This window comes from Streptopelia decaocto (assembly GCF_964273445.1).
Source record: "Streptopelia decaocto genome assembly, chromosome: 3".
Lineage (NCBI taxonomy): Eukaryota > Metazoa > Chordata > Aves > Columbiformes > Columbidae > Streptopelia > Streptopelia decaocto.
The window spans coordinates 16,813,901-16,827,046 of NC_138656.1; the positions used below are offsets into that span (position 1 = coordinate 16,813,901).

Sequence of the window (13,146 nt, forward strand, 5' to 3'; positions counted from 1 at the left end):
GTCACTAAATGAATGTTTACAGCTTTGCAGCACTTCAAGTTACGATTTAATCACAGGAAGATTAGCATTATTGACTATACCATTCATGCAAAACGCCTCAAGAAGAATCTAATACTGTGAGCTTATAGTCACGGGATTATGTACAGAATTACAATATTTGCCTCCAATGTTCACAGGCAAGGCTTTGTACATTAACAGAGAAATATAGAATAAAGCTCTGGCTATTCTAAAGCCTCTCAATTTCTTACCAGACTAGGGAAAAATTCCTAATCTTTCCTAAGAAAAATTTCTGCACAAATTTACAGAAGTCACATGGCAATTACCCAAGTGAATTTCTCTTCTCTCTCAGCACCGTAACTCAAGTAGAAAGAAAAATTTTGGTTTGTTTCCTTTTCCTCCTGGGCATTTTTGCTTCCCAGCTCCCCCAAGCTTTTAAAGTTAAAGCTCTTAACTGATGAGTAGCTATTAATAGAGAAAAAAATTACGTATTGTTGAGAGGCTATTGAATTTGTAAAAATGGAGGCTTCTGCTGGCTAAAAATCTTCAAAACTGAGAGATCTGAAATAAAGCACAGCTTGTTTACTATTCCAGATCTTGTGCTCGCTCCATGTTATATCTTCTTTTTCCCCCCTCCTTACAAGAGGATACATCTAAACCAACCTAGAAAATAAAAGGAAGAAACTGAAGAGCAGAAAAGAAGTTTCACACACATTCTTCAGAATGGACTTAGCATTGCCCAGTGCACCAGCTGACAAAGTATCTGGCACACACAATGAAATGATCCTCGGTAATCCCGAATTAATGAAAAATTATTTTTCTTGAACTTAAAAGTAGCAATTACAATTTCTCTTCTTGAAAGGATTAAACTGGGAAGTTTCATGATACCACTTAATTATTTAGGTTTGAATGGTACAACTTCAGACACCATAGGAAGACATCACATTCAAAAATCAGAAAATATTAATTCATTAGGTAAATAAAATACCAGTGTATTTACATATATTTATGGTGTGCTTCAAACTGATACAATGCAAAATTGCTTTACACTTTCAATCCAACTTCATATTCAGTATCCAACAATTGAAGGAAGTAAAATAGCAGAGTCAGTGAATACTGAGGATCTAAGTTGTATGTGTATGCTTTCATTAAAAGAATAACATTTGGCATTAAAAGAATATGAGCAAAAAAAAGAAAATCATTGAAAAATTCTATTACAACTCAAACTTGTCTTGTACCTGCATTCATAAACTCATACAAAAGATGCATGGTAAAAAAAACCACTTTTGCACCTACTCAACATTAATGTAAGCTAACTGTTGACAGAAAAAATAATAGTACTGACAAAAGCAGAGATGTATATTGATCACAAAGCCTATCTGCTCCCAGGTACAGTTTTTAATTTAAACCATAATTTATTTATTGAAGCAAAGATAAGTGTTTATTAGATGCATTAAAGACTTCACCATTAATATGGTTTAAAATGTTGTAAAGCAAGCACTAATGTTCAAACTTGAAACATTTATATAGTTAGCTTTGCAAACAGAAGTATGAAAACTGAGGCTATTCTGTCAAGGGAAAACAGATAAATCTCAAAGACTAAATGCACTTAAACCAGCCACTTCAATGGTATAATGGGTCTTAGAAAAAATGAGGAGGAAAGAACAAGGAGTAAAAAGGAAATTAGGATAAAATACAGAACAGATCATACCTGTCTGAGATAAGTGACTGCCTAAAAGAAAGGGAAACCTGCAGCGCTAATCTGGGCTCTGCTAAAGCATTCAATAGGGTGCCACATGGGATGTTAAGATGCAAGATTCATGTTTAACACAACAAGTAGAAGGCAGATAAAGAGGACATCACCAACTTGCAAAACTTGAATGAAATGGAAGGACATTAGCAATACAGTTCCTCCAGGGCACATACAGCACTTGTCTTTTTACAATGTGTGAATCAGTGATATTAATGCACAAAAGAAGGCTGCTTATAAAATTCACTAATATATACAACGTGGAAGATATCAGTAGAGGAAACTAGAACAAAATAAACTAGGAGCATAGTAACTGACCTTGAAAACTGGGCTAATAGAAATGAAGTAAAATTTAACAGTAAGATGATGCATTGATAGATAAATGAGTTTCCTGTATGAGTAGTGAAATAACCAGCTGGAAATAACAAAGGATGGGAAACAGTCAAGTTTGATCACAAGATGCTTATAACACATCTGTGCAACAGTCATAGAAAGAACAGTACCAGAACACACAGTAAGGTATTTGCATAGAAGTAAGGGGGTATTCAAGCTGCTTTATATAAGATGGTAAAAATACACCTCAAACCCAGAATGCAGTTTTTGTATCCTGCATATTTACAGGTTTGAAATAAGGAGTGTCAGTATGAGATGAGATAGAAGATGCTTCAGCAGCTTCTTGAAGACAGACATAAGTACCTAGATTTTATGCCCCAGCAATTTGACTAATGAACAACTGTTTCCTTTTGCCAGCAATAGCAAAATGATTTGATGACTCAGAGTCCTTTCCTGTCTTATACAGGTTTCTTCTGTTTAAAAGATAAAAAAATCATCTTCACTTATTACCCCCCCAGCCTTCATCATCCATAAAAACAAGCCTCTCAACTTCATACCCAGGGAAAGGCAATCACTGCTGATCATCACTTCATGGTGTAGATACTCTATGTCCCCATAGCCATTCATGAGAAAATAAAGTTCTGAAACCGGCAGATACTCAGAATTGTCAAAATGTTTCCGACTTTCTATCTCTTGATGAGTTTTTGTACAGTCTTAAACAGGAAAATGACCAGATCCAGTCTGAATCAGTCATGTACATTCAAAACTACCAGTCCATTCTTGTACTTTAAACAAGAGCATACAAGTACAAAGAAAATAAAAATAACACATTTCACCTATTTTAAATTATGTTAGATATACTGCTGATAAATGCCCTACTAAGACCGACTGATTCACATGTAAAAACAGCAAGCACCTTTTGCAGTCTATTAATTTTTCCATATGGTGATCTTAGCAGTTTGCCTCACACAGCTTGCTCCTTGAAACTTCTAAAAATTGGATTGTTTCCCTACCTCAACATTATGACAGAGAAACTCTGTTGATCCAAATGCCAACTAATAGAAAAAGCAGCAAAGACAGGAAGCGAGCATTCTGAAAAAACACCTCAGTTTAAGATAGAAATCCAGGAGCTTCATGCTAGAGCAAAACCAAGCAAAGTCTGTTTTAAGATTAATATTTTAGAAGTTGAGTTTCTTTACTTCAAGTCTTAAAACTATAGTACAGAGAAGAAGAAGATACTGGGTAACATCTACTGTCTACTCAAATACATGAAACAAATTTTTGCAACCATACCATTTCAAAAATGAGGAGGAAAGAACAAGGAGTAAAAAGGAAATTAGGATAAAATACAGAACAGATCATACCTGTCTGAGATAAGTGGCTTCTACAAAAATATGCTTTATGACAAGCTAGGACCACTATTGCTGTATTGAGTCACCCCCCGTTATTATGACACTAAACTTATTCTGCGTTTTCTTGGCAGCACATACTAAAAAAACAAGAAATAGCAAGCTTTGTATTTCTGAGACTTGCTTGTCATAGCATTGAGCTTCCTACTAACTGAAGATCAAAAGAAGCCCTGCCATGACACTCTTCCTAAATACAGGAACATTACAATTAAAAAAAAGCACCATTGAAATTATACCAATGATGCTTAAACTGGGGGTTTTTGCACTTAATTACAACTCAAAGTGCAAATTGTCTTCAAAAGGAACATAACTATGCTGTACAAATAGTTATCTTGTTTTTAGGATCACAATACACATGCAATTGGTCAGGAATTCTTAGAGATAAGTCAACATCAAAGATTACCAGGCCACCACCCACAATTCCAAGTATTTCAGCTACACACTAACTGGAATGCTTTTTTGTATAAAGATTTGCTATGTTTATTTTTAAGTATCTGGTTCGTATTTCAGAATTCCAGCTCATTTCAAATGCAAGTATCTTTACGTTTTATTCCTGCAATAAAAGTACACAGGACGAAAGTAATCTTTGGAAGTCTGCACACTATTTCTTTGTATCATCAATGTAGTATAAAATATTGAAAATAGACAGGAGTAGCATTACCTTCATGTTTTTCTAGTGCTTGTACAACATTAGGCAGCTGATTAATAGCTTGATACATTCGGTAGCAGTCCTGTAAGGTTGCTGCTTGTCTCTGAAATTTCTTTGCCAGGCGGTTAAGATCTGGGAAGCGACGCAAGAGGTCTTCTTGAAGGCACTGACGTAGTTCTGGATCCACCACAAAAGCTTCAACCAAATTCAACCTAAATAAGAAGTTTCATAACAATTATTAGCATGGCATGGTCTAGAATTCTTTCATATCACTAATTAGAATGAAAACATTTATCTGGCAGTTTCTTTCCTTTCTCTATGGCGGTATCCATTGGCCAACTTTCTTGACAAAAGAACAAATGAAGCTAGGACAATGCAGGAGCTGAAAAAGCAAGGGCATTTAGCCTATGTCATGCTTCTGTAGTTTTTAACAGTTGGGGTATCTAATGAACAGCATTGGAGTTAAACTGTTTCATGTGAAAACGCCAACATCTGTTCTGTAGATACGTCAAAGCTCACCATCTACTTTGAGATTAATCCTTTCCCCACACCATAAAAAAAGCCATCCAGTAGTCTATGGGAGAACAGATATTAAGTAGCAAAAACCCACACTGCAAGAAAAAAACCCACACTCATGCCAGAGTTTAGCTGCCTGTGGTCAAAGCCAACACTGACACTGTGCAGCTGTGCAACCCTGGATCACAGAATCAGAATCCTTGAGGTTGCAAGGCACCTCTGGACATTGACTACACCAACCCCTTTACTCAAAGTAGGATCACCTAGAGCCAGCTGCCCAGGACTATGACCAGTCACAGTTTGGGTATCTCCAAGGATGGCCCCAGCATCAACTCCTGGGGTACACCACTAGTGACTGGCCTCCAGCTGGACTTCACGCCCCTGGTCACAATCACAATCCTTTGCGCCTGGCAGTTCAGCTAGTTTTCAGTCCACCACAGTCTACTTATGTAGTCCAAACTTCCATCATATGTCATGGAAGACAGCAACAAAAGCCTGCTGAAGTTAAGATAAACAATATTCACTGCTCTCCCCTTATCCAACAACCTAGTCAATTTATCGTAGAAGGCTATCAGGCATAATTTTGCCTTCAAAAATCCATACCGACTACTTCCAATAACCATCCTGCCATTTGTACATTCAGCAATGCTTTACAGGATTATTTGCTCAATCACATTTCCAAGGATGACAATGAAGCTGACCAACCTGTAATTCCCTGAATAGTCCCTCCTGCCCTTCTTGAGGACTGAAAGAAAGCAAATGTCATTCCTATCTTGAGAAGCCTCCTCCAGCCATCATGATCTTTCTGAGACACACAAGACTGGTCCCACAATGACTTTAGCCAGTTACCTCAACACTTCTAGGTGTGTGTGTGTGTGCATGCGTGTGTGTAAGGTGTAAGAAGTCTTACTTGGGCCTCCTCACCTTCAGCCAAGAGCTGCATTCAACCTAAGGCACTCATCCTTGGTTCTCACCTGAGCCATGCTGCAGCCATGCCTGTGCCTGGCCATGCACCCCACTGATCCAGACCGTGACCCATTGACTCAACTTCCTTGCTTCACCTCAGGTCATCACTATGGACTTGCCTGGAGACTCAGACTGTTGGCTGAACCTGGTTACCGTCACCAGACATCACCCCATCTGCCTCATGCAGGCATTGGGGGACTGTGTCCTCATCAGTGAGGGCACTGTCTCTACTTGCCTTGTTGTCACCATTGACTCCCATATTGCCTTCCCTTCAGGCTGCTCTTGCTGCTGCTGACACTTGGGGTTGGTTGATTGTTTGTTTTTTTTTTTTTTTTTAATAGTGAAATAAATATTCTTTAAGTGCTGAAAGCAAGCATTAATCTCAATGAGAAATGACAGAGCATTAAATTCTATTTTCCCCACCAGAAGGTAAGAGAACTTTCATCCATTTCTTGCTTTCTTTTTTGCATCAGTTAACACTGTCATCCTTACATAGTCCATATTACTTGGCATTCACAGTTAAACAAAGAAAGTCAGATATTGCTCATTTTGGAATGCCATAGAGTTCAGCATTCCTTGATCACACTTCAGGAATACAGAGGAAGAACTCTGCCCCTTTCAGAGATCTCCATACATGGTATACTGTGTTGATTTCTGGTTAAGCACATTAACATGCTATCTATCAACATATTGCCTTCATCAGGGAAGTTAATTAAATTTAGAGACATGCAAGCAGAGAAATGACAGCTTTCACAATATTATTTCTACTGTTTTGCTTACTGGCAGAAAAATGCACCAGTTTCAATAACAGGAACATTTGCATTTGCAAAGTGCATTGGAAATTACTTCTTTGTTGTTTTGAAAGCAGCAATCTCTACATTACACCATGCAGCATTCTGCAGAGAGAGCCAGACATGTGCAACAGCACACAGAGGTTAACATGCTACACTGCCTCAGCTAACTACTAGAAGACAGGCAATAAAGAAACAAAGGCTTTATCTAAGGTAACAAGAGACCCCTGGACAGGTAGAAGTACATTTCTGTACATAAAAATTTCTAAAGGCATGTCCTCTGTTGCATAAAGTGTTTTACCCACATCACTGCAGTGAACCTTCCCTATTATACTGAACAGAATCAATGAAAATCATCTACAGGAATGATCAGGAAAACTACAGGCCTGTCAATCTGACCTCGGTGCCAGGGAAGGTCATAGAGCAGATCACCCTGAGAGATATCACATGGCACAAACACCACAAACAAGTGATCAGTCCCAGTCAACATGGGTTTATGAAAGGCAAGTCCTGCCTGACCAACCTGATCTCCTTCTATGACAAGGTGACCCACCTCGTAGACGAGGGAAAGCCTGTGGATGGTGTGTACTTAGACTTTGACACCCTATCCCACAGCGTTCTCCCAGAGAAGCTGGCAGCTCATGACCTGGGTGGCTGCACTCTCCGATGGATCAAGAACTGGCTGGATGGCCGGGCCCAAAGAGTTGTGGTGAACAGAGCCAAACCCAGTTGGCAGCCGGTGACGAGTGGTGTTCCCCAGGGCTCAGTATTGAGGCCAGTTCTGTTTAATCTCTTTATCAATGATCTGTACAAGGGGATCGAGTGCACCTTTACTAAGTTTGTAGAAGACACTAAATTGGGTGGGAGTGTTGATCTGCTGGAGGGTAGGAAGGCTCTGCGGAGAGATCTGGATCGGCTGGATCACTGGGCTGAGGCCAACTGTATGAGGCTCAACAAGGCCAAGTGCCAGGTCCTGCACTTGGGTCACAACAACCCCAGGCAGCGCTACAGGCTTGGGGAAGAGTGACTGGAAAGTGCCTGGCAGAGAGGGATCTGGCGGTGTTGATTGACAGCAACTGAACATGAGCCAGCATGTGCCCAGGTGGCCAAAAAGGCCAACAGTGTCCTGGCTTGTATCAGGAATAGTGTGGCCAGCACAACTAGCAGAGTGATTGTCCCCCTGTACTCAGTACTGGTGAGGCCCCGCCTCGAATCCTGTGTTGAGTTTTGGGCCCCTCACTAGAGGAAAGACATTGAGGTGCTGGAGAGAGTTCAGAGAAGGGCAATGAAGCTGGTGAGGGGTCTGGAGCACAAGTCTGATGAGGAGCAGCTGAGGGAACTGGGGCTGTTCAGCCTGGAGAAAAGGAGGCTGAGGGGAGACCTTATCGCTGTCTACGACCACCTGAAAGCAGGTTGTAGCATGGAGGGGGTTGGGCTCTTCTCCCAAGTAGCAAGTGATAGGAGAAGGTGAAATGGCCTCAAGTTGCACCAGGGGAGGTTCAGATTGGATATTAGGAAAAAACTTCTTGCTGGAAAGGGTTGTCAGGCATTGGAACAGGCTCCCCCTGGGCAGTGGTGGAGTCACCATCCCTGGAGGTGTCTAAAAGGCATTTAGATGAGGTTCTTATGGACATGGTTTAGTGCTAGAGTTATGTTATGGTTGGACTCGATGATCCTGAGGGTCTCTTCCAACCGAAATGATTCCATGATTCTATGAAAAAGACAAGAGAAGAATCCTACCTCTACATTTATCCATTCAACTATTGCCTTAATAAATAAGTTTAAAGATTGACACTGCTGACCCATAATGGTGCTTCATTTTTAAATAGGATAGGAAACATGGGGAATCTTTAAAAGATACATTGAAGTTTCAGCATGTATACAGAACTTGTGAGAAGCAGACAGGAATATACTTAAGGTACCAACTCCAAGAATACAGACCAAGATTTCTACAAGTAATGTTATAATAGCCAAACAAGTTCCAACTCTGATCCCTGTTGGTGTTTTTGAGCAGTTTCTAGCTTTCAGGCTTCTGTAAAATGCTTTGGAGGAATAACTATAATTATATGATTCTGCCACAGCAGATACATTGCCATCTCTATTAAAATTCCCCACAATTTACCTAGAAGACCTGACTTAAGACTCGCATCACAAACTTCTCTCAGAAGCACCAGCAGCAACTGGTGACTAAACACACTTTATAAAGACTAGATTTTTTTCACATTAAAAAAAAAAAAACAAAATTACACCTAACAAAACTGCTTAACAGCCTAAATATTAGCCCACTAACCAAACAGCTACCTACTTTCCCAAGGGATTACAGAAGGAATAAATCCCATCTGCAGATCTTCCCGTCAAAGCATCTTCAGCCCTGTCAGAACTTACTGAAAGCAGGGCAGTATCTGCCAACTTGTTCCACTTCATAGGAACCAAGTAAGTTGGTCATTTTAGTCCTGTAATACGGAAACAATCCCTTTGGCAAAAACAAGACAGGATTCACTGAAAACTTACTCATAAAGCATACCCATGTGTTCTTACCCTGCTTGGTCTTTAGCAGTTACAGTCATGGCAAACATACGCAAGAGGTTGCACTATTCTGATGTTATGCCCTCTCACTTACCAGTGATACACAGGATTTGTAGACCTATTAATTACTTCTCAATTATCAAAACATCACCACACATAAAGAGGCAGTAGTCACAAACACCTTCATATTTTCTTACCTGCAAAGTTACATGAATTTCTAATTTAAAACCCCCTTTCTTCACTTAATAAAAGTACTAAGAAGAAAGCAATACACACATGTGGAGGGTTTATCAAATTATAAAAGTGAATTTTAGTCTAGAAAAATGCTACTCGTGCCTGGGGTAGTAAACCAGGGTTGGGTGGTTTTATCCAACCTGCTTAAGTTACAGACTACTCTGTGATTTCCACATGAAAATTTCCAGTATAAAAACTATCTTCTCTGACTTTGATGACCAATCTCAGACATGGAAGAATGTGCAAAATTCAATTTCGTCCTCTACATTAGATCACAACTTGCCCTTTGACAGCTTATGTTTAAGGCCAGAACATTTAGTTTCTCTTCCAAGAGGTTCTTCCTTACACGATCACTAATCCTAGCAGTCACATACACATGAAATCACTTCTTGAAAATTACTAAATTTTGCAGTTGAAAAAGACCAGCAGCAACAATCTCTATAATATCACTGAACCTTATCTTGAAAACTCAAATGCACAGAGAGTTGCCTTCATTCTGAGACAAAGATGCACAACACCCTTTCTGACTCCATGTGAAGCTCTGTAAGACACAGGCAGATTTTCTTTCTTTCTATACACATTGCTTTATACTTATTCTCATTAAAATCCAAACCATCCCTGTTTTGTCCAGTCAGTCAGCCTGTTTTGGTTTTCATTAAAAGTCTGATCCTTATTTGTGTCACCTATAAAAATGTCAGCATCTTACCAGACAGTTGCCATCCTGATCATTAGAGAATATCTCTAGTGCAGCTTCTGGACTGGAGCTTATCTTTGCCAAGATTAAAACTTTTTATTTTTTTCCTTGTGCTTTTTACGAACAAACCCTTTACTTTCATCCCGCGACTCAGCTTGTTCAACAGCCTCTTGGATAAGAACTTGTCAGTGGCATTTTGAAAGCTCTAATTCATTCTTTTTCTTCCTCCTTTGTCCACAACAATGACAAGTTCAAAGAATTCTCAGATCAGCATGATACAGTTGTCCTCTGCCAAAACCATGCTAATTAGACTGACATCTCATGACCTTCCTAGTACTGTTCTATTTTCCACCCCTTTATTAGCCAAGGCTGACAGGTTTGTGTTCAGACAACATTTTGCAGAGCAATTTCCTGTATGGTAAGAAATACATACAAGGTTGCTGAACAGAAAGGACTACATTAAGATAATGCAACTATAAGCTATGCTCAATGCTCACAAGTAAGAAGACATCAACTAACAGCTTGTTTTTAATATAAATACAAAAAGAAACACATTAAAAAAAAATCCAAGGAAGTGTAATGAAACAACAGCTGACAACATTGCATCACTTGTTTCTGTCACACAATCTAAAGGGAAAGAAAAATAAGGCAAAACTTTCCACCACAGATTTAAGACAGCACTGTCAAGATAACAGAAACAATTATAACTAGTGAAACCACAGTAGAGCACAAATGAAATCTTTGTTTCAAGACAGTTATTAAAATTTAAATTAAACCACAAAAACAGCAAACACAATTTCCAAGTAGTTTTCTTGAACTTGGAAATTATAACCCCCCCCTTTTTTCTTCCTGCTATTCAAAACCATAGCTATTTATTAGCTTTGAATTCTGGGCAATAAGAAATAACATTAGGCTTAAGATGCTCTTTGAGACACATAGGGAAAAACAAAACAAAACAACAAACACCTATTTCCAAGCTTCTGTTGGAAATGCTGGAATCCAACTGAAAGCATCTAATTATTTCCCACATTTTATTGTTGATAAAAGGTCTCTCTTGGATCTACTATTATCAGACAAAAGACTAACACTCTACATCAAAAAAAGAAAGCAAAAATGTGTTTTCTATCTAATAAATGGCACACACTTTCCCAAGTCTCATCACAATGCTTCTGTTCCATCAAGGTTTACATCCCGTTTGACGTCAGAAAAGATCACTTCTTCCCTTCCTAATGTGAAAACGTTAATCAAGCCTGATTTGTATACAAATTTTAAGGAGGGATTAAAGTCATTCTGTCTGTAGAAATAATACATAAACTAACAGATTAAAACAAAAGACCAGAGTTAGAATGAAGAGAATGTTTTTAATGCCTGATTAGGATCGACCAGCAATAAATAAATAAATAAATAAATAAATAAAAACACCAACAAACTAGTGAGCTGTACAACAAGAGGAGTTAGAAAGAACCTAGGATTTCATCTCTCCTGCACCAATGTCCTGCAGTTCTGCACCTCTCCGTGCATGCAGGAAAGAGAACGCTTTCTGCTTTCCCCGGGAACCTCCACTTAGAAAAAGGGTTCTGTAGCTTTTTATATTATGGAACTTGGATCCATATATAGATCAGTAATATACAGGGTGCTTCAAAAAGATAAACACCAGCTTGAAATAATACTGCTTGGAAATTGGATCTGTCTTTTCAAAACACCCTGTATATGTATTTAATAATGAGTAATACATATATTTAACTACTACTACAGAGTAATAACTTAAAATGCCAAACTCTGGTAGACATTTTCATGGCAAAAACTGTACAAACTAAAAAGTCCACATGACACACAGAAAAAAGTGTTAAGTCTGAAATCAAATTAAGAATGAATTTTTCACAGGAGAAGCTGACTTACTTTTAAGAAGATCTTAAAGGTTTTAACTCCCCTGGCTATACAACAGTCAAGTCTTCTGAAGAGCATACATTTGTATTCTCCACTTGCTAAAGGTTTTCTATGACTGCAGAATAAGATCAACTTTTCAGTCCAACTGTTAAACTTGATTACAGAGAATTTTACCAGAGAAATGCCACTTACAAAAGCAGCATATTAAGGACTGCTTTAGGATACACCAAGACTTTAATCTCACTACAAAAGTTTCAGAATATACACAGTTATATCAGTTTAATTTCATATTTTCTTTATACAAAGGAAAGTGGTAAACACTTCATTATATCATATATCATTATATCATATCATTATTTTGGTTTCCCTTGGATTTCTTTCAAACTCAGATCTCTTCTTAATCCAAGGCAGAAGTAAACCTCCCCTGGACACGCTTAACCCAGACATATAAAATTGATAAATTCTTCTTTTCCAATCCCATGGAATAACGTAATAAACTACAGCCTCAGGTATTGCCTCCTCAATAGGAGGGCAAGGTAAAGCCAAACCACCATTTTCCCTCTTCTAAATGAGTTTTCTTTTCCACACAAATCACTTGGGATTTCAACACCCTGGAAGAAATTCACACTAGAGCAACAGTTGATTAATACCAGCATTTGTGTTTTCCAGCCAGAAATGAGCAAGGCACTTTCCTAAGCTCCCTTTATAAACTTCCCCCTTGTGACCCAGTTGTTCCCTAGACACACACCATCTTTCACAAAAACCAGCTGAAGTCCAGTCATTACCACCTCAGGCAAGCAGTAACTATCACCCTAAATTTGCAAAGCTCTTTTCATGACAGAAAACCCCAGCATGCTTTACCGCCTTTGAAGTATTAAGGCAGACACCTAAGATGGGCACACGGGAGCCTCAAACAACTGAAGCCCACTATTGGGAATGACTTTGTTCCAGCACACATCTTAGCAGCACAAAAATCACACTGACCATCCCAGGTCATTTAGCCCAATCCTATCAGAGTTTTCACATGAATTTATAAAAATAACAACCAAAACTTCTCAGACGAGCACAAAGAAATAACAACAGAAAAAGATGTAGACAACCCACACACACTTTTGGAAGATTTTTTTATGAAACTGGAGTAACCTTTGTAAACAATTTGAAATAAAAATAACACAAAAACTGAGGAACAAGAGACCAGCAGCTTTAGAGAGACTAGCACAGGCAAAAGCCTTACCTTACTCAAACACCACAGGCTTGATGTCACTGATCTTTCCAATCCTCTACTGTTGCTGTTTAAACCTAGTTAGCAATCCAACCACAACAGCCACTCACTCACTCCCCTTCCCCATCCCCAAACAGGGGAGAGGATCAAAATGCAAGGGAGGAACTCATGG

The 13,146-nt window shown here is 38.8% G+C and overlaps 1 protein-coding gene across 1 annotated transcript in view; it reads right to left on the minus strand.

Moving 5' to 3' along the window:
* The window catches only part of MSH2 (mutS homolog 2), a 55,757-nt gene that overhangs the window by 21,963 nt on the left and 20,648 nt on the right, over positions 1 to 13,146 (minus strand). Inside the window, exon 7 of the mRNA XM_082049671.1 lies at positions 4,151 to 4,350. Coding sequence (XP_081905797.1) covers positions 4,151 to 4,350 — 200 coding nt within the window. The remainder of the gene's footprint in view (positions 1 to 4,150; positions 4,351 to 13,146) is intronic.